General features: G+C 40.3%; 1 protein-coding gene across 7 annotated transcripts in view; it reads left to right on the forward strand.

Moving 5' to 3' along the window:
* Positions 1-24,047, forward strand: part of Sybu (syntabulin) — a 109,128-nt gene that overhangs the window by 67,557 nt on the left and 17,524 nt on the right. Inside the window, exon 1 of one of the 7 annotated variants that reach the window (XM_047562127.1) lies at positions 4,869-4,988. The exons of the other annotated variants lie outside the window; for them this stretch is intronic. Within the exon in view, the coding sequence (XP_047418083.1) occupies positions 4,961-4,988 (28 nt within the window). The 5' untranslated portion in view covers positions 4,869-4,960. Of the gene's footprint in view, positions 1-4,868; positions 4,989-24,047 lie in introns of those variants that run through there. 7 annotated transcript variants of the gene reach the window in all.

Below are 24,047 nucleotides of genomic sequence, written 5' to 3' on the forward strand. Positions count from 1 at the left end.
GTGAAAAAACTAAAAATTTGTAAGACTTTGGTTATGGGGACTTTCTATATTCTTTGGGAAGGTATTATTATTTTTTAAATAGCTCACTAGTTATTAGCAAGTCTTCTAGCAGCAAAGCTCAGCCTCATATATAGACTGCAGACTATTTCAGATACTGAAAGCCTTATGAAAATATTTGTAAGGATATATTAGATGTACATTTAGGCTTCAAAAACATTCTGACATATGATTTTTTTTTTTTTTTTTAGTCAATAGTTATTGGGCACTGACTGTTCCAGGCAAAACTCCAAGAACTTAACTCATTTAATTCTAACATTGATGTGAAAAAGGGTCATCATTAGCCCCCATTTTACAGATGGGGATACAGAGGCACAAACAGATTTAGCAATCATCCAAGGTCACACACACAAGGATTTTAAAGAACATAATCTTGCCCCCAACTCTTAAGCATATAATAATTGTAAGACCTGCCTTCAAATTATTAATTTTAGTTGAAGTCGAGGAGTAACCATTAAGAAAAATGTGGGGCTGGGGAAATAGCTCAGCTGGTAGAGTGCTTGCCTTGCAAGCACAAGGCCCTGAGTTCGATCCCCAGTACTGCAAAAAAAAAAAAAAAAAGTAAAGAAAAATGTGGCTGATATAAAACACAAATTATTTTTCTTTAATGTTGATAGAGGCCTAAAAATTCGTATAAAGTCTTATAAATTAGCTGATGAGAGTCCATTTGTAAACTTTGCTGGCTATTGCTGATAACAAAATTAATAAGACTCAGTGTCATTTCAGGGAAGTACAGAAAGTCAAATACTTAGGACTCTCTGGAGCAGGTCAGTAAAATGAACATGAGAACATGGACATCACAGGAAATGTAAGGTATTTAGCGATTTCCACTTGATCCTGAACTAGTCCTTTCTCTACTGGTCACAAATGGTTCACCTGCTGCCCCACATGTCATGGATACTTTCTTAAAGGAAGATCATTAGACTTCGTCAAGCGAGAGTTTTTGCATTAATACTGAAATAAATATCTGCAACTTTCTTTCATCGGGAGAGAAAGAATGTTGAGATAGAATATAGCAGATAATGTTTTGTGGTGACTGTTAAAAGTTTATCACTTCTCCTCAACCAGGGACCAAAACAGTAAAATAAACAGTAATGAGTATTTGTCCTTATGGAAAGTTTATGTGTTTACTTTCATGCCTTTCTCCCATCTGGGATGCACCCAATCAAGCAATGGTGCCAAGTAGACCTTAGTGGAGTTTCCCTAAGAATTAGCAGATCATAATCGTCTTCTTCTCAGAGGTAACTACCATCCAAAACCCAGGTCTACTGGGATTTATTACATGTACAGTGTTCATAGCCACTGATTTGGAGGCCTGCCAAAGGTTCACTTAGTTCTCTAATGTGTTGAGAGGGAAGCATTATAAGTCACTTATATACAGCAGAATCGCCAGCAAACAACACACCCATCATTGAGGGTGCTTATCAACTGTCATCTTAACAGAAATAAAACCTGGAAATGTCTTTCATGTGTAAATTATGCAAGTAGATGCTTTAGACTGGGCTTCCCTCCCAACCTCAAAATCAAGGAGGATTCTGCCAAGGCCTGGGTGTGGTTGAGGGGATCCAGAAAGGTATGGTGAAATACTAGGCACTGGCAACAGCTTGGAGCCATTTCCAAATCCTGAAGGGGCTAGAGGAGGGTCATGTTACCTAGAACCCAAAGACAGCCTTGGGTGAAGGACTTGGGCAGAGGAACACAGCCTCTGGCAGAGAAGGAGCCAGAAGGATAAATGCCCTGACTTCACTGTCTTTGCTGGTAGGATTTGTTGTGTGGCACTGGGTGTATCCTAGGGTTACTGGCAAAGAAGTTACATGTTGAATAGCATAGCATGTACCCTTGGGTAGTTCATTGAGTTTAATTTTTTCTACCACTAAACTTGTATATAATAGCTTAGGTTGTCAGTAAATTGCATGAATGTGGGCCATGGTTTAGTGAGGTAATACTTCAGGAACATAGCTGTAACAAGCTTGCATTCTAAGATGCATGAACTAGAATGTTTGCAGCATTGCAAAAATCTAAAGGAAAGGGAACCCTCACTTGACCATGTGGTTAAGAAGAGTTTCTGTGAAACTAGGTTTGAATCTCAGCTATGTATTTGCCAGTTTTTGTTCATTCATTCAACAATTTATTAAGCATTTACAATGTGCTGACAGTATTGTTCCAGGCATTAAGGATAGAAAGCAGGCGAGATGCCCGTTCTCATGGTGCCTGCCTTTAATGGGAGATGGCTACTGCATATGCACACAAGCAAGTTCAGATAATGACAAATGAAACAAAGTAATGCAGTATAGAGCTGGGGCAGGGGAATGTCTAGGGAGATGACATCTGAGCTGAGAATCTCAGCCTCGGAGAGGGCCCAGGGGATGCACAGGTGGAAGGCAAAGCAGTGAGTTAGGAAGGGAGTTAGGGGGAGCAGATGAAGTCTGCAGAGTAATGGGAGGCCATGAGGGTTTTAAGAGAATGGTTTGATATATGTTTTTGAGATCACTCCAATGATTCTGTGGTACCTGAATTATCAAGAGGTGAAGCCAGCAGCAGGACACTAAATTGAGAGGCTTATCCTAGGATGGAGGCAAAGGAGACAGAAAAGGATAAGGATGCAGTACACATGACAGCATGTGACTCCCCATTTTCCTAATGAGACTAGAGATGTTTACTTGATAACTCCAGTAAGCCTTTTGCAACATGGATGAAATATCAATATCTAATTTTTTTAATTTGTAATTTTAGTTAAATGTTTTTGTACTCTATTATTAATTTAGAAATATTTCTTTTAGGCATTTTTCATTTAAAAACTTCATTCACTCTTTCTCATCTCTAGAGTGACTTCTTAATTCATCTGACTTTTCCAGAGTAAATCATCTTCACTTCTACCTAGATTGTTTGAGATAAAGCAATTTTGAATCCATGTCTCACTCTCATTGGTCATTTGTTCAAGCCAGCCAATAGGGTATAGGCTAAGTTACTGTAACAAATAGACTCCAAAATAGAGGTTAAAACTAGACAGATGATTGTCTCTTGCAAAATAGCATATCTGGGTGATTCAGGCTGATAGGCAGCTATGCCTCCTTAGCACTAGGCTACTGCTTCTGGGACCAGAGTGGCTCTCATCTGCCTAGCAGAAAGGAGGGGAGAGGGACCAGGGGACACTCTGGTCATTTTAAGGTCAGGATGAAGTGCCACATGTCGTTTCTAATTATATCCCAGGACATCCTAGTCAGATGGGCACCTGTTTTTGTAGAAGAGGTGGAGAGTAGAAGTAGACATTAGTGAACAGCCAGCAGGCTGTCACTACATCCACTGCATAGCCTGGGACAGCTGGCTTTTCTGTTATCCTGTAGATGTAGATAATTATCTTTCTCTCTCCAGAGCTATTCAGTTCCCAAGTTCAGATAGCAAGGGATGTAGGGTTTTGTGATCTCTACAGCTTAACTATTGACTGTGTTACCATTTAAATGAATCTTTAAAAGCATGGAGAAGCCATACCTTAGGAATAATTAGAAAATCTGCTTTTGAATTTCTCTGTCTCTTTCACTTGAAACAATCCCGTTGGTTGACCTCTGAAGGCAGCCAAAAGTACCACAGACGGAAGCCAGTTCAGACTGACGTGTCTTTTTTGAATGGCACTTTTTGTTCAAAGAAGGTAATTATGAAACAGCCCTAAAATAAGAGGCTTTGAAAAGACTCTAATATAAGGGGATTTCTTCTTTTCTGAGAGGTAATTGTGCAAGGAGAAGTACTCATCTTATATTTAGACATAGAGGTAGGGAGAAGCAGTTGGGGGAAGGGTTAGTGGGATGGAGAGTGAATCTGTAATATAAGGAAATGTTTTCTCTTTTTCTTTAATATGGAAAATAACTAATACCTAGCTTTTTTCCATTGCTGTAGTATTCATAAAGGATATTGGTTATATATCAGTGTGTATGCACCATTTAAATACTACTCAACACTGAGGGTAAAAAATAGACATCCTCTGTCTTGGCAAATAATCAGTCTCAGCATTTGACAGGGGACTGTTTATAGTGACAGAACTGGCCTGTTCTACAGTCTAGTCTCCATGAATAATCACATTCACTGTTGTTGTAAAAGGAGAAAAGAGGAAAGTTTACAAATGGCACACCTTTAAGGCATTGGGATGATCACTTACTGCCCCACCTGTGTGGGTTCTATTTTACCTCTGGTGCCTCATTGGTAAGAATTATTCTGATATGATGGAGGGCTTTGGCGGAAGCTAAATAAGTATATAAATACATATGTTTACTTTGAGAGAGCTCCTATTGGAAGTAAGACGCCTACTAATGTCCCAGAGAGCCCCGGACTCCATTTTCTCTCCTCAGAACAACAGATCTGTCCTGTTCCTCTCTTCCAGGCAGTGCTGTGAAGTGCCTTGCATATTTAAATAGCTGGAATTCATGAAGTACACAAGTATTTTCCTCAAAATGTCACATGCTTGCCATTAAATTTAGGGAGGTGTGGGGTTTTTATGTAATATCTTACTTGCTCATGGTGATATTATAATATGGAAAAATTGTTTTGTTCCAATATTGTCAAAGGATTAGTGTTGACTGTTGTGTAGGCATTTGCTTCTATTTGACAGTTTGGTATTTCTTCAGATGCTTTTGTGTCCATTCATGAGGGCAATGGTTTCATTTGAAATGCTGCAGTCACCAGGGAGAAGGCCCTGTGCTTTTCCCTGATAGGTCCACTCTCCCTCTGCCTCCTGTTGCTATGGTGCCCAGCAGAGTAACTTCCTTGCCCTGCACATGCAGGAGGCTCGGTCTCCATGGATACCCCACTCTGAGACTGTACTCTATGGAGAGATGAGCAGCACACACTGTATTTCTGCAAAAGACATACCCCAGCCTGTGGTGGGAGGCTGTTTGCAGAGGCAGTGTTTGCCATGAAAGTCTACGGAGCTTACCTTCTAAGTAAGTAGTATTAGTCACAGTAAGTAAATAATTACATGGGATCATTGAGGATATTCTCTGTGTGTGTGTGTGTGTGTGTGTGTGTGTGTGTGTAAAGTTAGTTATAGTAGGCTAAAAATGTATACTAAAAACAAATTTTCACCTCCACCTTTTAGATATTCTGAATACATGGCCAATAACTAAACTTTTCAAAATATACACATGTATTGTTTTAGATACTCCTGGTAGTTTGTGAGTCTGTTTATGTCATTTCACATGCACACATGCATGCGCATGCACACACACACACTGACCATGTGGACGGTTATATTTTAGAATGCTCTTCTCACCCTGGAACATTGCATGTTGCATTTGTAAATACCAATCATGGCCTTCCCAGTTGTGTGTTTGGGGGAAAAGACAAGCACAGCTATAATTAATGCTAATTGGCACTGCACACAGTTTGCAGTGGGCCTCTGTGTAGGCTGGGACGTGATGTATTTATTATCAAGAGAGGACCTGCTCATGTGATTACAAAAAGGAATGCTATGTCCGCTGGCTCACCCTGAAAATTATTCAGAGCACATCTCTCTGACCTGTTTTAATTTACTTTGCTCACATGGCCTCCAGTAGAAATTCTGAAGCTCTTCGTACCTACAGAATGGGGATGGGGAAGATTTTTACTTATATTAATTCATTTGCTTTATCATTTCCACTTTTCTGTACATTCCAAGAGTGTAAGGATTGGTTTCCCAATGTTGTAAAACATATGCATCATCTTAAAGGGCTTTTCATCTTTTGGGCAAATGATTAATGCCTGTGCTGTTAAAATTATATTAGTAGAAACACAAGAAAGACTCTGCGTATGGTAACTTCAACTCTAGTTTGATAAACTTAAAATTGTATAAAATTGTTTTTTTTACATAGTCTATAGGAAATAACCAGCATCTAGCACCTCCAAACAAAAATCAGAACACTGACTAGAAAGATATAAGAAATTCGCTTTTAATCATGTAAAACAGTGTGCACAAAACATTATGCTAGGCAGTAAATTTTTTCTTTTTTCTATGCTCATGTCCGTCCAAGCAAAGGAGAAACTGTTCAATGTCATCTTTTCCAACAGTTAGTCATGGCTTAGTGTTCATTATTCCAAGTGATGGAAAGATACCACCCTTTGAAAATGTGACTGTACCGATGACAACTTTGTTCCTGATTTTGTCACAGGGGCCAAGATTTAGGTCATTGCTTTAATATTTTATAAATATAAACTTCATTGTAGTTAAAGTGTAATGGACAAACATGGGTACATGGTCAGTTCTGTAGATATCATGGTTTTAAAGAACTGGAAACAATGTCCATGACATTTCCTCAGAGTTTTCACCTCACTTGTAGTCTAAAGCCCATATCTCTTCTCAAAGTTTCTGATGAATCTTCTTGTCCTTCATGTCTCTGAAAACCCGGATAGTGTGGAATTTTTATCCTACCTCAAAATGTCTGTCTCTCCTCTCTAAAATTGTTCCCTCATCTGTATAGTGCAGATAAAAATAGTACCTATCAGATAAGACTGCTTTGAAAAATTCAATGACCTAATCTGCAGCACAGGATATACATTTTAGCTGCTGTTGTATCATGGTTGCTCTAAGCATCATCGTCATCCTTGTGACAATGCACAGAGGTCAGTGTAGGTTTTAGCTAATAGCCAGAACAGTTATTTAACTTGATTTTTTTCAAGTTTTATATTTTATATCAAAAAGTTACTAAGAACCTATATGTACTTGGCATTTTGAATGGAATTATGGAATTCAATGTGCACAAGAATGTAGCTCATAGAAAATGAAATATTCATATTAATTTTCTCCTTTTCAAATGTGCAGCTTTATTTTGCTAAATGTGTGTGTGTGTTTGTGTGTGTGTGTGTGTGAGATAAAATGTTTATCACTTACTTTTGTTGCCACTAACACAATGGACATGGAAGACACTGCAGTGGAGATGTAGGATAAAAGAAGCTAGGCCACAGACTAATTCGTTACTACTTATAATGAATTAGAAATGTAACAATTAAAATCTAGGTTCAAATTTTTAAGCTCACTTCCTTTTCTGAAAGAATTTCCGTTCAGAGTGCAGTCAATGATGTATTTTTAAAAAAAATTAATTTCATTGAGTTGAAGGTTTGGGGAATGATGGGAGAGGAAGAGATGGGAAATGATTGATTAATCTGTTTAAAAATAGGCCCCATGCTGGGATTTTTCCTTTTGCACTAATCCTGTGTGACATCTGAGCCAAAAAAAATAAGACCAATGCCACATGTGCAGAGCCTGCTGGTGCTGCTTTTACAGTACATGAAGAGTTGACCTAGATTACATTTTGCAGCTTTATTTTTATTTTAATGTCATTTTCATTTCCCACTTCTTCTTTCTGGCACATTCTCTTCTTTCCATCTGTTTGCCCTGGAAAGAACATGGCATGTACAAGAAGGATGATACCAACTCACTTGAATGGGAAAGGGGAGGCATATACATTTTTAGGATATGGTTTAAAATGAAGCTTCTAGAGGTTGGGAACTTGGAATCAATGATAGTCCACACATGCTGAATGTATTTCACTGAGTATAATTTCATATGCAATATCACTCAGATGATATAGTTAGAATAAGCCTTCTTTCCTAATGTTTCAAGGCAAAATTAAATCCTTAGTGGCATCTCCACTGAAGTGATGATCTTATATTTATATTCTCCTGGTCTGTGACCAGAATAAATGACCCACTTTCTTTTCCATTGTAACTGGTCATGCATCTGCATGTTGAGGCGGTGCACAATTTGTTAAGTGTTTGTTAGGTACTTGGTGCTGCTGTCATGAATTTTGGGTCATATCCTTTTGTTGACCTCCAGGGGGCTTTTTGAAGTCTCTATTTATAATTCTATTTGCTGAGTCCTGTCTTTCACTGGGGGACTTTGTGGCAGTTTCAGATGAAGGGATGCTCCCTTGTCTTGTGTAGCAGTAACATTGTTCAGGGAAACTGGATCTTCCTGAGTCTTTGAGCTCCTTGTGCTCACCTCTGAAGCTGGGATAGGCAGGCTCTGCAGACCTCTGCCAGGAAGATCTGATTTCTGCTGAAGTTCTTGAGAGAGAGAGAGAGACTATGCCTACACCTGATACGAGGCTACTACATGACACACACTGCTTCTCTCCTCTTCATTCGTGGAGGGAGTGAGGGATCCAAGCCAGGCTTAGCAGCACTAGTTCACAGGTGATGGTCTAGGATCTACAGATAGTGCCCTCATCTGGTACTGCCAAGCCCAGAGAAGAGGGATGGTAAAGGGCTTTGCCTAGGCAAAGCTGGGTCATTCTTAAGGTCTGGCTGGGATTCTCCAGTTTAGCATTTCCACCCTTCCTTTAGTCATCAGTCTCAGCCACCATTCAACAGAACTGAACCCAGTAATACTACTACTTTTTTTCCCCACAAGTATGTATTGATAAGCCAGGCAGTAGAATAAAACAGTAAATCAGGACCCCTGTATATGTGTGATATGTTTCTGGGGGAGGTACAGGGTCCCATGAGAGGAAAGAGGAGGACCATGGTCTGTGAAGGCCCCAGGGAGCGTGATGTAATATTGACATTAAGAGCAAAACCAGATCTTTAGGTGCAGAGACACTTGAGGATTGACCTTGACATGCCATTGTTGTTAACTAAAATACTATGTATGCCCTTAGAGGTTTTTTTTCTAATTAAATTATGGTCTCTATGTTACATTTATAATTAGTGTTTAGATGGCTCTCTACCAGGAAGTGAACTTCTCTGTAACAAGGACTGTTTCCTTTCTCTCTCTCAACCATTTATTATCTTGTGTTTTAAATGCACTTTTATTGCTTCCATTTTTTTGTAAAAAAAAGAATATTACACATAATGTGATGCATAAAAAGCATGCATGTGACACCTGTGTAGGCCAGATGGCACACTCATGCAGCAGGTACTTGTGAGCTGGCCCTGCATTTTAAGCGTTGCCACCACCAAAGCTGCTCGTGCGCTCAGAATCCATTCTGTTTCCACCAGGGGTAACCACTACATGGAAATGTGTGTTTTATCATTTCCTTTAAGAATAATTTTCTTTTCATGTGCCCCTAAAAGTATGGTGGAACACAGGGTAAAGTTTTAAAGCCCCGGAGTCATGTCGTCTTTGCCTTTGTGTTCCCCTCAGTTAGCACTGCACCCCGCACTTAGTAGGTCCTCAAGAGATGCCTGTGAGTCAATGAACATGGCGGAACCTAGAAGATATTTTTGCAGCTGTGTATGCCAAGGTGGAATTGAAATCCAACTCTAGAGGACTTGTCACTTTTGAACCTTGCTGATTTCATCTCACCAGGGTGTTTGTAAATCTACAGTAAAGAAATTGATCGCATGTTTATTTACCTGTTTGGGGATATTTTGAAACTAGCATTTCCAAAGCCTACTTAATCTCCTTTTTACTGCTGTGTGAACACTCTCCAGTGGTTCTAAGGAGAGTGACCTTAATTAGCTTACAAGACTCTGCTTTGCTTTGCTATTCCATTTTGGTTTCTCATCGAACATTGTGGTGTGGGGAGAGGAGGAGAGCAGAAAGGAGAGAACATTGAGTACACTTGAATTTAAAAGTTAACTTGCACAGGGGGTGGGGCCAAGTGGCTGAGCAAGCAAAGGGTTGGCCTGGGAACATGTGCAGGGTGCCAAACTTCCCTGGGAGTTGAGATCCTGGAGAAGGTTCCATTAAACAGGCCTATAGAAATGCAGAACACAGGCTGTGTGCAGAGAACAGTGGAATCGTGAGTACAATCCATTCTTTTTAAGTGCTGTCAACCACATTAGGACAAATAGAGAGCTTTGGGGAGGGGACTAGGTGGAAGGGAACATTCAAAACATTTTTTCTGGAGACTTGAGAGTTGGAATAATTTTCAGTTGACAGTGGTATGAGGTGAAATGGTGGTGCCCATTATTGAAGGTGAAATACCCCATCTCTCTTTGGCTGGCTCCCCAGCTCCTGAAGGGGCGCTGAAGTGGGAGCACAGCATCCCAGGTGCAGGTCCCCTCCAGGAAGTTGTTGGGCCTGCTGGACTTTGAACAGGTCCGGGGGCAAGAGTGCAGGAGCTGCCCCACCTGCCTTGCACCTGCTTTCCTGAGCCTGTCCCTAGTCCAGAAACCGCCCAGTTGTGTGGCCAGGCCTTTCCCTGGAAACATTTCCTTGTCATGGCAGTTAACCTTTCCCACTCTCACTTAGTTCTTGGAGCACATGTCAGAATTAAAGTAAGGCACACTAGGCCTTCCATTTCTCCATTTGTTTTTATTCTCACATTCTGAACAGATGTCAGAATTGCCAGAATTTACCCAGCTTATCTGTCTGACTTTATTGATAGTTGTGCTTGCAAAAAAAAAAAAAATATTGCATTAAAGATTACGCAAGGGAAAATCCAACCTACATCTTGGAGGATCAGATTATTCATTTTTTTTTAGAAGTTCTTTAGGCCCTATGAAGAAGAGTTTTTATTTTCATTTGATTGATATAATTCCTTCTTTGTTGGTTTTTCTGCTCTTTGTTGTGTGGAAAACATGTTTTTCCATTTGATTATTCTTTTATGTGGGTAGCACTGCACCCAAGTGTGTAGCCTAAGATAAAGGCATTTTTAATGTTTAACTTGCGTTTATACATTTCCTGTTTTAAATTCTTTCGTTTGCCTGGAGTTCTGCAAGCTTTTGAACCTATACAGTTAATTTTGGGAACCTACAAGCTATGTGGAAATGAACTGCAGAGTCAGGTCTCCTTCCCACTTGCCATGTGACCTGTCTGCTAACTCTCATGGTCACCTGAATTGCCGTCCAGCCTCCAGCATCTCCTCCAGACATTGCTGTCACAGTTTCTTCATAAAACGCCACTTGGTTCACCCCTCGAAACTCACCCTGGCCCCCTCTGGCCTCCACAGTGACATGTTCCCTACCCACCATGGCCATTGCAGAGGTCTCACATTTTTCGACTTTCTCACTCTTTGGACTTCATCCTCTCATCTGATCACAGAACTCCATCCAGACAAGTGACTCTGCTCCATTCCTGCCCCATAGTTTCCTTCCTCCATGTTTTGGTTTATCCTATCCCTTTCACCTGAGGTCAACTCCCTTCCACACCCCAACACTTGGTCCTTTCTGTCCGGTGCCCCAGGCCCATCTCAATGACTCTGTCTCATGATATGCCCCTTTGCCCTCTTCCTGACATGTGAGCCAAGAGTATTTCCTCCTCCTGTGTGTTCTAGGTGACCCCTCTGCATTGTGCTCCTGTAGCCTCATTGTTGGTGTAGCTCAGCACCTTCTGCAGGATCCTGAGCACTGGAACTGCGTTTCTCCATGTCCCTTTCCTATGGGGCTGCTTAGTGCATGGAAGTCTCAGCACTGACTTGCAGTGAACCAACTTGAATGTTATCATCTTAGCTTCCAGTTCTTAGATCTTTGTGACATTTGATCACAAGGAACCAAGCAGAGAGGGCAAAGAAGAACGTTCTTTGGGAAGAAACAACTGTCCTGTTGAATGAGTCAGTTTTGCTGTTGACTAGCTCTGTGGCTTGGGATGAATCCCATCACCCCTCAAAACCTCATCTTTACCCTGTATGTCTTTGGGAGGAAGAATGAAAGGAAATAGCAGGTATAGCGTTCTGGACAGAGGAGACTCTGAGTGCACAGTGGCTAGTAGCATTGTTATCTGACTCTGTCATCTGTCATATTCATTATCCCTTCAAGGTTTGTGTAATCTGTAGTCTGCTGTCAGTACCATGCTTTCCACATTTTCTTTCACGTCATTAATTAAGCATGTTAAATGGGATAAGGGCAAGCACAGAGCCGGGCAACACATTACTAGCGATTTCCCTCGAGGGTGACAGGCAGTCCATTAGTCAGCATCCTTTGGGTACTGAACTGTGCACATGTCAGCCTTGTTTGTAAGAGTATCCTAAATGTTTGTATTAAATGTCTACTGAATTCCAGATATATGAGTTACATGGCAATCATAACTGTCAGAAGAGGATGTGAGAATTGTTTTTCGTATATGGCTCTCAGTGAACTCCTGCTGCCTCCTTCTTGCCTTATTAAGGGACTTTTTCTACACTTCTCTGGTGATCAACATCACACATAGCAATTAGTGATTTTCAGAATTTATTTTTGCTGTGTAGTACCCTGCATATTTTTTTTTTGTCCATTTCCAACCTGCCACCTCTTTCTTTGTGATTTCTCAAAAGTTGGTGAAGCGATTTCCACGATCATACCTGTGAGTCCTTTCAGAACCTTTCTTCCCTCACTCTTTAAATAATTCTTCTGAGTCTATAGCACTGTGCTTGGCTCAGGGGTTCAGTGATGGGAAGACAGAGGTCTTCTCAGTCTGCTTGTTTTGTAGATGATAGTATCCTGGGCTGAAAACTTGAGTTTTAAGAGATTTGAACATATGGGATGGGGGTAGGAATGGAGGAAATATTTTGATCCTAATTTATTGTAGATAATATCAGTCTGTCAGCTCAACTTAACTAACGGGAAAGCAGGAGAAGGAAGAAGGTAACTTGGCCAAGGCCCCTTCCAGGAGACATCACTGATTGCCAAGGGCAGAAGAACCTTTAATGCTGTGAAATCTTTGAAGGCAACAGCACCTATTCTGTGCTACATCCTGCATTAGTCACCTGGGATATAATGATGAACATGTATTAAGGCAAACCAGCAATTACCGTCCAAGAATTTAAATGCTAGTTAAATTCTGGGCGAGGTCAGTGCATAAAGGAGGGGCACTAATCCATTCCTGAAGGAACTGAAGGTCAAGGCTGAACTGAATGGTGATGAGCAGGTTAGTATAGTTAGCCAAGTCCAGAGAGAAAGGAAATAATATTGTTACAAGAGTGTGTGTTCAACTGGGCAGCTAGGAACTGGTGTTACCCTCAGGAAATGGTTTTGCTGGCCAGAAGTATGGCAGGAGCAAGCTGAAAAGCTCATTAAAGGGCTTGTGGATCATGCTAAGGAGTTTGGACTTTGTCTTAAGGACACGCAAGCCCATTGAAGGATTTTAACAAGAGAATTATCTAATGAGATTTATTCTCTGGAGCAGTGTAGAAGACAAAAAGTGCTGAGAACCACCCAGCAGCTGGGCACAGTGCAAGGCAGTTTCAGTAATTGTGGGTGAGAAATGATGAGGGTTTCAGGCAAGAGACAGGGTATAACAGCTGACCACAATTTGTAGTGACATATTGGAAACCTGTTTTGGAATGATTCTCCCAACTTTCCTGTACATGAAGATCACCTGGGCCATTTGTAACAATCTGGATGATGGTGCTGACTTGAAGGAATTTTCAGTCATCAGATCTGGAGTATGAGTCAGGAATCTGCATTTTTAATAAATAGTCCCGTGATACTGATGCAGGTGGTCCTCAGACCACACCATGACAAACCCCTGTTTGATGCTATAATATGGCAATACTTCTTATATTTTTGCTGTGTTAACTTTTTGCCTGAGAATGAAGATTTAGTCCCAGTGTCTTTGATGAAAGTATGAATGACTCAGCCCTAAGGGATCCTGTGTTGACAAAGAGCAGGCTCCTTGCTGGTGTGGTCTTTGCTCACTAATTGTGTGCTCCATCGTTGGGGATGCAGAGCAGAGTAGGGTAGGGGTAATCTTGTTGAGACCCTTGTTGCAGATTGGTTGTAAACGTACTTTCTTTCCTTCTCTGTCTCTCTGTCTCTGTCTCTCTCTGTCTCTGTCTCTCTCTGTCTCTGTTTCTCTCTCTCTCTCTCTCTCTTTCTCTCTCTCTCTTTCTCTCTCTCTCTCTCTCTCTCAGGGGATTGAACCCAGGGGTGCTTAGTCACTGAGCCATACCCCAACCCTTTTTTAAATTTTATTTTACTTTGAGACAGGGTCTCACTAAGTTACCTAGGGCCTACGTTGCTGAGGCTGGCTTTGAACTTGAGATTCTCCCACCTCAGCCTCTTGAGCCACTAGGATTACAGGCATGCACCATTGCACCTGGCTTCAAAGGTTTTAGCATGCCCTTTGCAAAAGTGAGAAAGCAAACATAAGGGAACAAAATATCCTTAACCCTTAAAGTCCCACACAGGCTTGTTTTCTTCTTGTTTAAGGCATATTTTGAAGCATTTGTTATTGTGGCAATTCCCTTCCAAGCTTTACCATTTATGAGCTGTGTGACCTTGAGCAAGTTACATGTGCTCTCCTTCCCTCATCTGTAAAATGGGAGAACTATTGCACCTATTTCACAGACTTGACGCGAAGATTAAATGTATGCACATAGTAAGCCATTTCTAGCCATTATTGACAGAAGCCAGGTGACCAGTTATAAGCTTACCACTGTTTTAGTTTGGTCATTTAATAAACACTTCACCGTCTTAAGACTTACTTTAAAAAAAAAAAAAAAAAAAAAAAAAAAGCAAGTCTCTGATGTCCATATACATGAATTCTTAGAGAAGCTCTTCAGCAGCATACTCCCAAATACACAGATAAATAGGCTAATAATAATGATGGACACTTACTGTGCACTTGTAGTGAAACATTATGACACTTAATTCTTAAAATAGACCTATGCAATAGGCAGTCTTTTTACCTTTTTAGAGTGAGAACACTGAGGCATAGTAGTTTAAACAACTGCCTAAAGTCAGTCTGTCATGAAAAAACAGATATTTGAACTCTGGACTTGCTGATGCTAGAACTTGCTCTTAACCATGGCTGTGATATATATATATATATACACACACATATATATGTATATTTATCTCATATATACAATTATATGAAGCATAGTACCGCTTTGTAGTATGCCAAGTAAATTGAACAGTTGACTCATTTTTTATGTGAAATGTTCAAAAGTGATTCCTAAAATGCATACTATAGTATGTATCTATATTTAAATAACTAACAAGCCTTCTGCTCCCTCTTTCTTAGGCAGCCTCTGAGAAGGGACCTCTGATATGGGTGAATCTAGTAGTGGTTTTAAAGTTTGGTGTTCATGTAGCTGGAGAGTTTATTTAAACCTGTGGTACTGGGCCCTGCTTCTGCCTGTAAGTTCATGAAGACTATTTCTCAGTGAGTTGGAAACATGTTCCCAGGAGATGCTGGGAATCTCTTAGAGGGATGAGAGAATGGTGAACTTGAGAGGAGAGAATTTTTAAAATCTATCCCACAATTGCCTCATCTGCTGCACAAATCATTTAATTTCACAAAGACATTTTGAAGAGACAAATGGCAGCTCTAGTATGTAGATGCTTAGATTACAACCAAAAGACAGAAATCTTTAACATTTCTGAAGTAGGGCAACTGCTTTCTAATGTAGACTTTATATGGTGGCTTTCCCCTCTCCAAAACAATGAGACCTGGTTTACAACTCTGATGTAACTCAATCCCAGTGTTTGGCCTTAGAATTAGAAACAAGTTCCGGGCTGCATTCAACATCAGCATGTATTCAAAAGGAAGTCTCCTATCACTTCCCTGGAACAAGAATTGTTTCCTTCAGTGAGGCTGGATGAGTAATCCAATAACTGGATCATCTCACATCCATGGGCTAGTCTCCTTATGGAGGTAAAGGGCAGGGTCATAGAGTGACCTAGTCAAGCCTACAGGGTACCAGGCAATCCCTGATCTTTTAGTCAGAACTGCCATAGGATGAAAAGTCACCTAGGCATGTTGGACTCTAAAATTGGGATAGCGTAAAGCAGAGATCGTAGCTTTACTTTTAACTTTTGGTTCGCCATAAAAACAGGGAAAGGGGAAAGGAATGTAAGAGCAAATGTGTAAGGACAGACAATTCACACAACATTTCTTTTTGTCTGTGGAATACATTATTTTGCTCCTGGAAATGCAAATAAATGTTTATAAGAATGGAAAATTTAGCTAGCCGAATAACAAATCCAACTCATTCTCTCATCATCAGGAGAATGAAGAAATAAATTGTGGTATAAATCATACCCTGCAATATTATATAGTAGTTACATGAAGTTGAATGAATTAGAACTATGTAGAAAATTTTAGCAATATAATATTGAGTGAAAATTGTCTCCAAAACTTATATATATCATGATAATCTGTTCACAAAAAAGTTAAAAACAAAATAAGAAACAGTCTTCTTTTTAGGAATACCAATAGATGTGATAATTATTTGTAAATGAAAGTGGTAAAAAAGAGATAGGATGGGATGGATTGCATAAGTAGATGTAAGTTCATGTCGGTAATTTTTGTAACTGGTGTTGATATCTTCATTTATTATAATATTAAACATAACTACATAACCAAAACACATCAGTCAGTAAATAAATATGGTCTTGTATGGGCCAATGATGAGTATGTGTCAAAAATCAAGGATTATAATTAATCCATTTTTGTACATTTGAAATTTATACCAATAAAAGAAAAAAATTAAGAAAAATAACTTTTTGGGTTCCAGAGAAAATAATGAAATGTCACTCTTCTGTAGATAGTGTACTTGGTTTGCACACAGCACTGTATGACCTGAGCCTTTTGCCTCTTTCTCCCATCTCTCACGTCACTTGTTCCCATTATAAATGGAGACCATTAGAGGCTATCAGTAGAACCACTTCAGACAGAACTGTGCAGTAGTATCCCTGAGGTAGGAAAAACACGTGCCTCCTGTTCTTGGATCCACCTTTCTGAGAAAGGTAATGTTGTCTCAGAGAAGTGAAGGCAGAAATTTTGGAGAATGAAAAAGATGCACGACTCTTAATGTCACCAGTTACAAACACTGGGGCCTGCATCTTAGGAGGATTTTAACTTATCCACCTTTAAGTTGCTTTTGTGACCTCATTCCCTGTGGTGGTTACCTCTCCTGTTTCCTGTATAACTCTCTCCCATACATGGTTTCCTTAGTCCTGTGGCCATCTCCACTGTTCGGCATGTCAGGGTCTCGAATAGTTGTGAATTGTTTAAAAATGTAGCTTGATCTGTGTGTCTTCTCCATCAAGTCTTGGTTCTACCACCTGGAAATAGTCTTTTTCTTTTTGATCTTTTTGAGCATTTTATGTCTCTCTTAAGATAGTACCCTCTTTCTGAAGCCAGGACCAGGGTTTCAACTTGCTAGATATGTAAAGAGCTGAAGGAAGTATAAGATAGTACCCTCTTTCTGAAGCCAGGACCAGGGTTTCAACTTGCTAGATATGTAAAGAGCTGAAGGAAGTATAAATATGAACTAATGAAATCTCACTGTTGTAAGATGTTGGCTCCTACCATGTATTATTTGTGATCCCCAGACCCTACCGGAAGGGTTTGATAATTAGCTACCCCTATTGTTTAGTGTGCTGCAGGTCTTCCTGTGAAATTAGAGAGTTAGGTCAACACAGCCAACATCTGAGAATTCATTCATGAATTTATAATCTAAAGGGATAAGGAAGAATCCTTTTGATCCACTTCTCTTAGTTTCTTTTCATGACTGTTTTGCACCCTTCCTTGCCACTCACACCCCACATGACAGCCTCACCTCATCATGAGTCCTTTCTCCAAATCTGTCTCCCTGATTTTTGCCTCAAAAGTATTAGGACCTAGATGTGGAATGTTAGTTGGCTTTTCATCACCATGACCGAAATGCCCAGTATGCACAACTTAAAGGAGGAAAGGTTTATCCTGGCTCAAGATTTTAGAGGTTTAAGTCCATGGTAACCAGCTTCATTGCTTTGGACCTGAGGTAAGGCAGAACATCTTGGTGGAAGGGTCTGACAAAAGGAAGCTGCTTAGTTCATAGTAACCAGGAAGCAGACAGAGACAGACAGAGGGAGAAAGACAAAGGATCCTGGGACAAGACATAGTCCCCAAGGACAAAACTCCAAGGACCCACTCCCTTCTGTTGGGTCTTACTTCATATACTTTCTACCATTTCCCAGTAGTCCATTCAAATTATGAATCCCTTAAAGGAATAATCCCTCATGTGGTTAGAGCCCTTTTGATCCAATTACTTCCCCAAATCCCCATCTTCGAACATAACTGGACTGAGGACCAAGCAGTGGTTCAGAGAGGATAATTGTAAGAAAAATTAAGACAACAGCAATATTATAAAGTGCTTACTGAGTGCCAGGCACTTCTTTTTACATGTTTTACATGAATTAACTTATATGATTCTTACAACAACTCTGTGAGATACAGATATTATTATCATATTAGTATTCTCCTTTCAGAGATGAAAATGAGGCATAGAGAGATTGTTTTTCCCAAGGTCACACAGATAGTAAATGTGGCTGTTAAGAAAAAGCAAAGAAGAACGACTTCATGGAGATTAAAAATTCAAGCAGGAAAGAGAAGAAATATTCATGAATCAGGTTGAAAGGACATCAAGATGTTGGCAGTAGAGGCTGTAACCAGGTTTAGCAGTGTGATTCTGTTCTGTGTAAATGGCATGATGGTGGAGGTCAGTGCTGCTGAGAAGGTCAAGGGAGTGAGCCAGTCTGACACTCGCGTTCTGAGTGGGTGATGGAATGGGAAGCTCCCATGCTGCCGTGGGGGCAAGGAACCTGTGAATCCAGAGTGGATTGTGGCATATAACGAGGTGACCGACCAATGGGGACAAAACAGGAGGGGAGTCAGTCCAGGCTATTAGAGGCAATTTTAAAAAGTACTCAAATGCAGAAGTGAGGAGAAAACATGTTATTTCCGAGTCCTGTTGGACGCCTTGGCAGTGAGTTTTAAATTATGTCATCTCTACTCCAGCAAGTGGGAGTTTTCCTTTCATTCAGATCTAGAAATGCAAGACAGCACCCTCTTACTGAGAAGAGTGGAGAAGGAAGTGGCTCCAAAAACATTCCCATCCTTTGCTTCCCCGTTATATTCTGGACTTGAAGTCACAGCTCTGCTCTGACTTATTGCCATTGATGGCTTCTCTGTCTCCATTTTTCTCTCCTGTGCTTTGATACCCTACCTCGCCTTAAGTCTCCCCACGTGGCACCTTGCTCCACACCCACCCACACCACTTTTCTGTGCTGCTTTTCCCTGATTTAGATTTTCCTGCCAGACATAGAGGGCAGACATCTCATTTTGGTAAACACTGGATAAACACTTTTCCTTAAATAGAAGCAGCGGTCTTTCGAGCTAGTTTTGTTGAAGGGGCAGAAACTCAGTTTGATTCAGCAACTTTGACAAGATTTCAAAGATAAGGACCAGGTTAAAGTCTGGAAAATACTGCAGGGAGGTTGTGGCCTATTATTACCAGGTCCCCAGGATAACCAGTTAGGATGAAGTTCATGGCCATTGTGGATGCCACCCTTCCCAGCCTGTTCAGTGAAAGGCATTGGGGGAGAAGGCTGTCTCTGGAGCCTACCCATCAAAAGGCTTGTTGCTGATGCTGATTCCATCATTTGGAAATTGAAGGATGCCTGTGCTTGGTTCCTTTGGTGCTGTCTGCCATGGACACAAAGACCACACCGAGGACAAGTTAGGGTTGACAGAACAACTCAGCAGTTGTGTATGCTGCATTGTGAGATGTTGCTCTCTGCTGAACAGTGTTTGACGTTCCCAACTGCACACTGACTGGTCCTTCTTTTAAAAGAGGATGGTGAACATCTCAAACCATGAATCAGTTGCTAGCATCCCTCTAGCTTTGCAAACCAACCTTTGTATGAGTTCAGCTGCAAATGACTCAGTTTTGAACAACCTGTGCCCTATGTTTTTCCCCATGTTCCCTTCTAGGTCTCTGAAATGGATTTGTCCTGGGAAAGTGTTCCTGAGACCTGTGAGAGTATAAGTCACTCCACAAGTTAGATTCTTTTCTCCTGGGTACTTTGCCCTCAGTTTTAACTTTTGTTCACTCACCTCTTACTTCACACTGAAGAAGGTCCTTGTAGAATAACAGAACTCGAGAAGGAAATCCAGTGTTCCTTCTCTTTGGAGCTCTGTTCATCACAGCATGGTTCATGAACCACCCACTACACAGTCATCTACAGCAATTCTTAAAACTGCAGATTTCTGAGTCCCCATCCTCCTAGACCTTCTGAACTGAAATTTAGTGTTGCCCAGAAAGAGTCGGCATTATTAAACTCCCCAGGTTATTCTCAGACACCATAAGGTACAGGAATTATTACTTATTTTATTGCAGTACTAGGGATTGAACCCAGGAGTGCTCTACCCCTAAGCCACATCCCCAGCCTTTTTAATTTTTATTTTGAGACAGGGTCTTGCTAAGTTGCTGAGGGTCACTCAAAGTTGCCTAAGTTGGCTTCAAACTTGTGATCCTCCTGCCTCGGCCTCCCTAGGAGGGATTACAAGCATACACCACCTCGCATGCTCTCACTAAGAAGTGTAGGTGGATATCATTGAGCATGTCAGGCACCTCCTATGCATTAACTTATTTCATCTTCATGCAACCCTATGAGTGTGAAAGCATTATCTCCACACCTAGAGCAGGGCCTAACATATGGCAGGCACTCAGTAAATATTTGTTCAATAAATAGTAAGCTAATCTTTAAAAACACGTATGTATATACACACATATATACTTAAATGGGGAAACTAAGGTGTGGAGAAGTTAAAAAACACTTTGGCAAAACCAAACACCTATTGATATTTCTTTATCCTCTGTTTATCATTTTCTCAGTCAGCAGGTGGATTGCCTACTTTTCTGCCAAGGATAGGTAACTGAACCAGCCTAAGATGGGCATGTGAACAAGGTAGATCTGTCCTTGACACTGGCTCTCTTAGGGCCTCTCTTGCCTGCTCCCTCCCGCCCTTTCTTAGACTTTTAAACCACCTGGTTCAAGAGACTGGCCTGCGCTGAGTGCTGTGAGTAAGCCAACTCACATTTTCCCTGGGGATTTATGAAGGCCGGATTTTGACCAAGGGCAACTCTAGAGCTTTTTGGAGAAGTCCATGGGAAGTCCGATTCAGGATACCCCAACTTTAGAAACACCCTATTGTGTATATGCACTTGTACACACATTTGCACATGCACATACACACACACACACAAACACACACAGAAAATAGAAACTGCTCTTCGCTGAACAATGGCAGAGGGAAAACTACTTTTGTAGAGAGTGATTATAAAAACGCATGACTTCAGTGGAATAAGTTATTTCCTCTTTTTGATCTTTTGAAAGAAAAGGCATATTGTTTGAAAAGGCCTCTTTTGTCCCTGAAGCCCCTGTACCATTAGTTTTAGCTAAAATGATAATAAATGTGTTGAGTGCTTGCTGTGTGCCAGGCATTGTTCTCATTTCTTGGCACGTTTCACAGTTCCTTAGCAATATTAACTTAGTATCTTCATCCCCATTTAACAGATGAGGAGACTAAGTCAGGGAGAGGCTAAAACTTTCTCAGGACTCCACAGAGAGTTAAGTAGAGGAGACAAGATTTAAAAACAGGAGACTTGACTCTAAAGTCCTCAAAGTACTATATTCTAAGGCACAATTGCTTTTATTATAAAAAGATTTTCCTTAAAATTTTTAATTTTTTTAAAGAAGAAAAATCCCAAATTATTCATAAGTGGCAACCTTATATCTATTATTTTTTGTGATAAGAATAATATGCACATGGTTAGGAAAGCCAAATGGCTCAGAAAGATAATAAAATGAAAATGGGTCTCTTTTATATCTGCTTTTTCCCATTCCCAATGGAAACCACTATTAGCAGATCTTTTTTCATCTTTCAGGAAGACTTTTTTGTTTTTGTTTTTGTTTTGTTTTGTTTTGTTTTATTTTATTTATTATTTTTTTGGTAATGGGGACCAAACCCAAGGGCACTTTACCACTGAGCTACTTCCCAGCCCTCTTTGTTTTTTGTTTGTTTATTTTCAGACAAGTTCTTGCTAAGTTGTCAAGGTTGGCCTCAAGCTTACAATCCTCTTGCCTCAGCCTCCAGAGTGGCTGGGATCTCGGGCATGTGCCACTGCATCTGGTTTGGGAAGAATGTTCCGCCGCATAGCAGGTTGCATATGATTTGAAGATTTATTTACACAAAAGCAGATATACCTCGCATACTGTGCTGCATCTTGTTTTTCTCAGCTAATATCAGGTCTTTGAGGTCTTTTCACTTTAACACACTTAGGACACATCACTCCCTTTCATGATTGCAGAATGCACTCTCAGGTTGCTCTACCACCTAATTTAAGCAGTCACTATTGATGGACCATAAGCTTGTGTTTTTGAATGCTCCTGTGCAGTGTAAATTCCTAGTCATACAGATAGTATCAGTTCACACTCTTACTAACTATCCCAGTGTCTGCTTTCACAGACCCTTATCAGAATACATATTATCAAACATTTTTGGCCAAATTTATAGGTGAAAAATTTCCTTGTTTTATTTACATATTTAATGAATGAGACTGTGTGCTCCCTCTTTTTTTTTCCTGTTATCCGTTGATGTCCTTTGCCCATTCCTTTGTTAGTTATTTTTCTTATTAGTATGAATTTGGGATAAAAGAAATTAGCCTTTTATCATATGTTGGACCCTTTGTCTTTGACAATGTTATTTTTCCATAAGCAGTTTTATTTTTATGTAGTTAGATCTATCAATTGGAATCATTCACTTCTAAATACTTTAAATTTGAACTTCTCCTTTGCTTTTAAATGTCTGTATGTGTTTTTAAGTAAGTATATGGCAGCTCCAACAATTGAACATCAATCACAATGAAGATAAATCATTTCTGAATTTATGATGTAAATTGAAATTATATTTATAATTTTTCAAGAAGTTTTCGGTTCTGAAATGCAAGAAAATCTGCATATATGTCTTCAATCAGTTTATTGATCTTTTATAAATACCCTCTTTCTGAAATAAGTATCAGTGGGGGTTCAGGGAATCAGTTTGCAAGAACTAAAAGGAAAGTCCTGTTTGTGAAGAGCTTCTTGCATTCCTTGGCTGGACCCCCAGACTTTGCAGCTAAAAGTCTACCCACTGATCTACTTCAGAGCATCTCATTTTAATAGTGTCTGCTGTAATTGCATGTGTTCCCTGCTCCAGCTGCTTCCTGATAGCTGTGCTTGGCTTCAGTGAAAGTGGCTCCTCTCTCCTCCCTAGAGACCTTTAAATAAAAGAACTGCATATCTTTGTGTATGTTGGGGGCGGGGGCAGGATTGGAAATGAAGGGGTAGGAAACTAATTTTTTTCCTTTTTTTAATTTGCTGCCTCTATTTGAGGTGGGGATATAGATGGTCAACCTGAATTAATTTGATAGCTTTGCAGAGACAAAGGATAAAGGAGGGTTTGGAGTTTCTTAAATCAATGGTTTCAAATGGCTTAATACAGCTTAGTAGATGGCAGGGTTGCTCTGTTCTCAGAGGCCTTGGGTGTTATGACATATGAGGACTCCACAGTATCCAGAAGGCCAGCAAAAATAATAACGTCCTAAGAGACCTGATTACAGCCAGTGTTTTTAAAATAAGTCCAGGGCTGGGGTTGTAGCTCAGTGGAAGAGCACTTGCCTAGCATGTGTGAGGCACTGGGTTCGATCCTCGCACCACATAGAAATAAATAAAGTCCCATCGACAACTAAAATACATTAAAAAAAAAAAATACTGGAGCTAGGGATGCAGCTCAGTGGTAGAGCACTTGTTTAGCACATGCAAGGCCCTGGGTTCAATTCCCAGCATTGCAAAAATAGTTTTTAAAAAGACTGGCTTCATTCACAGTTTTTTCCTTCCATAAAAATAAGCCTAGTTATTAGTTTTAGCTTTTTTTTTTTTTTAATTGCCCAGGGATTGAACCCATAGGCACTTTATCACTGAGCTACATCCCCAGTTCTTTTTATTTTGAGGCAGGGTATGTTGCAGAGACTGGTCTGGAACTTCCAGTTCTCCTGTTCCAACAATCCCAAGAAGCTGGGATTACAGGTGTGTGCCACCACAACCAGCTAAGCACATAGTCTTTTGTTCACATTTTTCCTTCTCTACTTCCCTGGTCTTAGCCATATATGCACTAGGAGCTTATGACTAAGGTTATTAAGAAAAAGCAACCTCTGAAAAGAATCCAGCAGTACCACCAAATAAAACTGCACTAGTGTTTTGGGGAGGCCTCCAGGCATAGCTTCTTGATAACTGGAATAGTGCCCTCTGCTGCAGATGCTAGTTCAGCATTACAAAGTACCTTAAAGGTCATC

The sequence above is a fragment of the Sciurus carolinensis genome, chromosome 1 (assembly GCF_902686445.1).
Source record: "Sciurus carolinensis chromosome 1, mSciCar1.2, whole genome shotgun sequence".
Taxonomy (NCBI): Eukaryota; Metazoa; Chordata; class Mammalia; order Rodentia; family Sciuridae; genus Sciurus; species Sciurus carolinensis.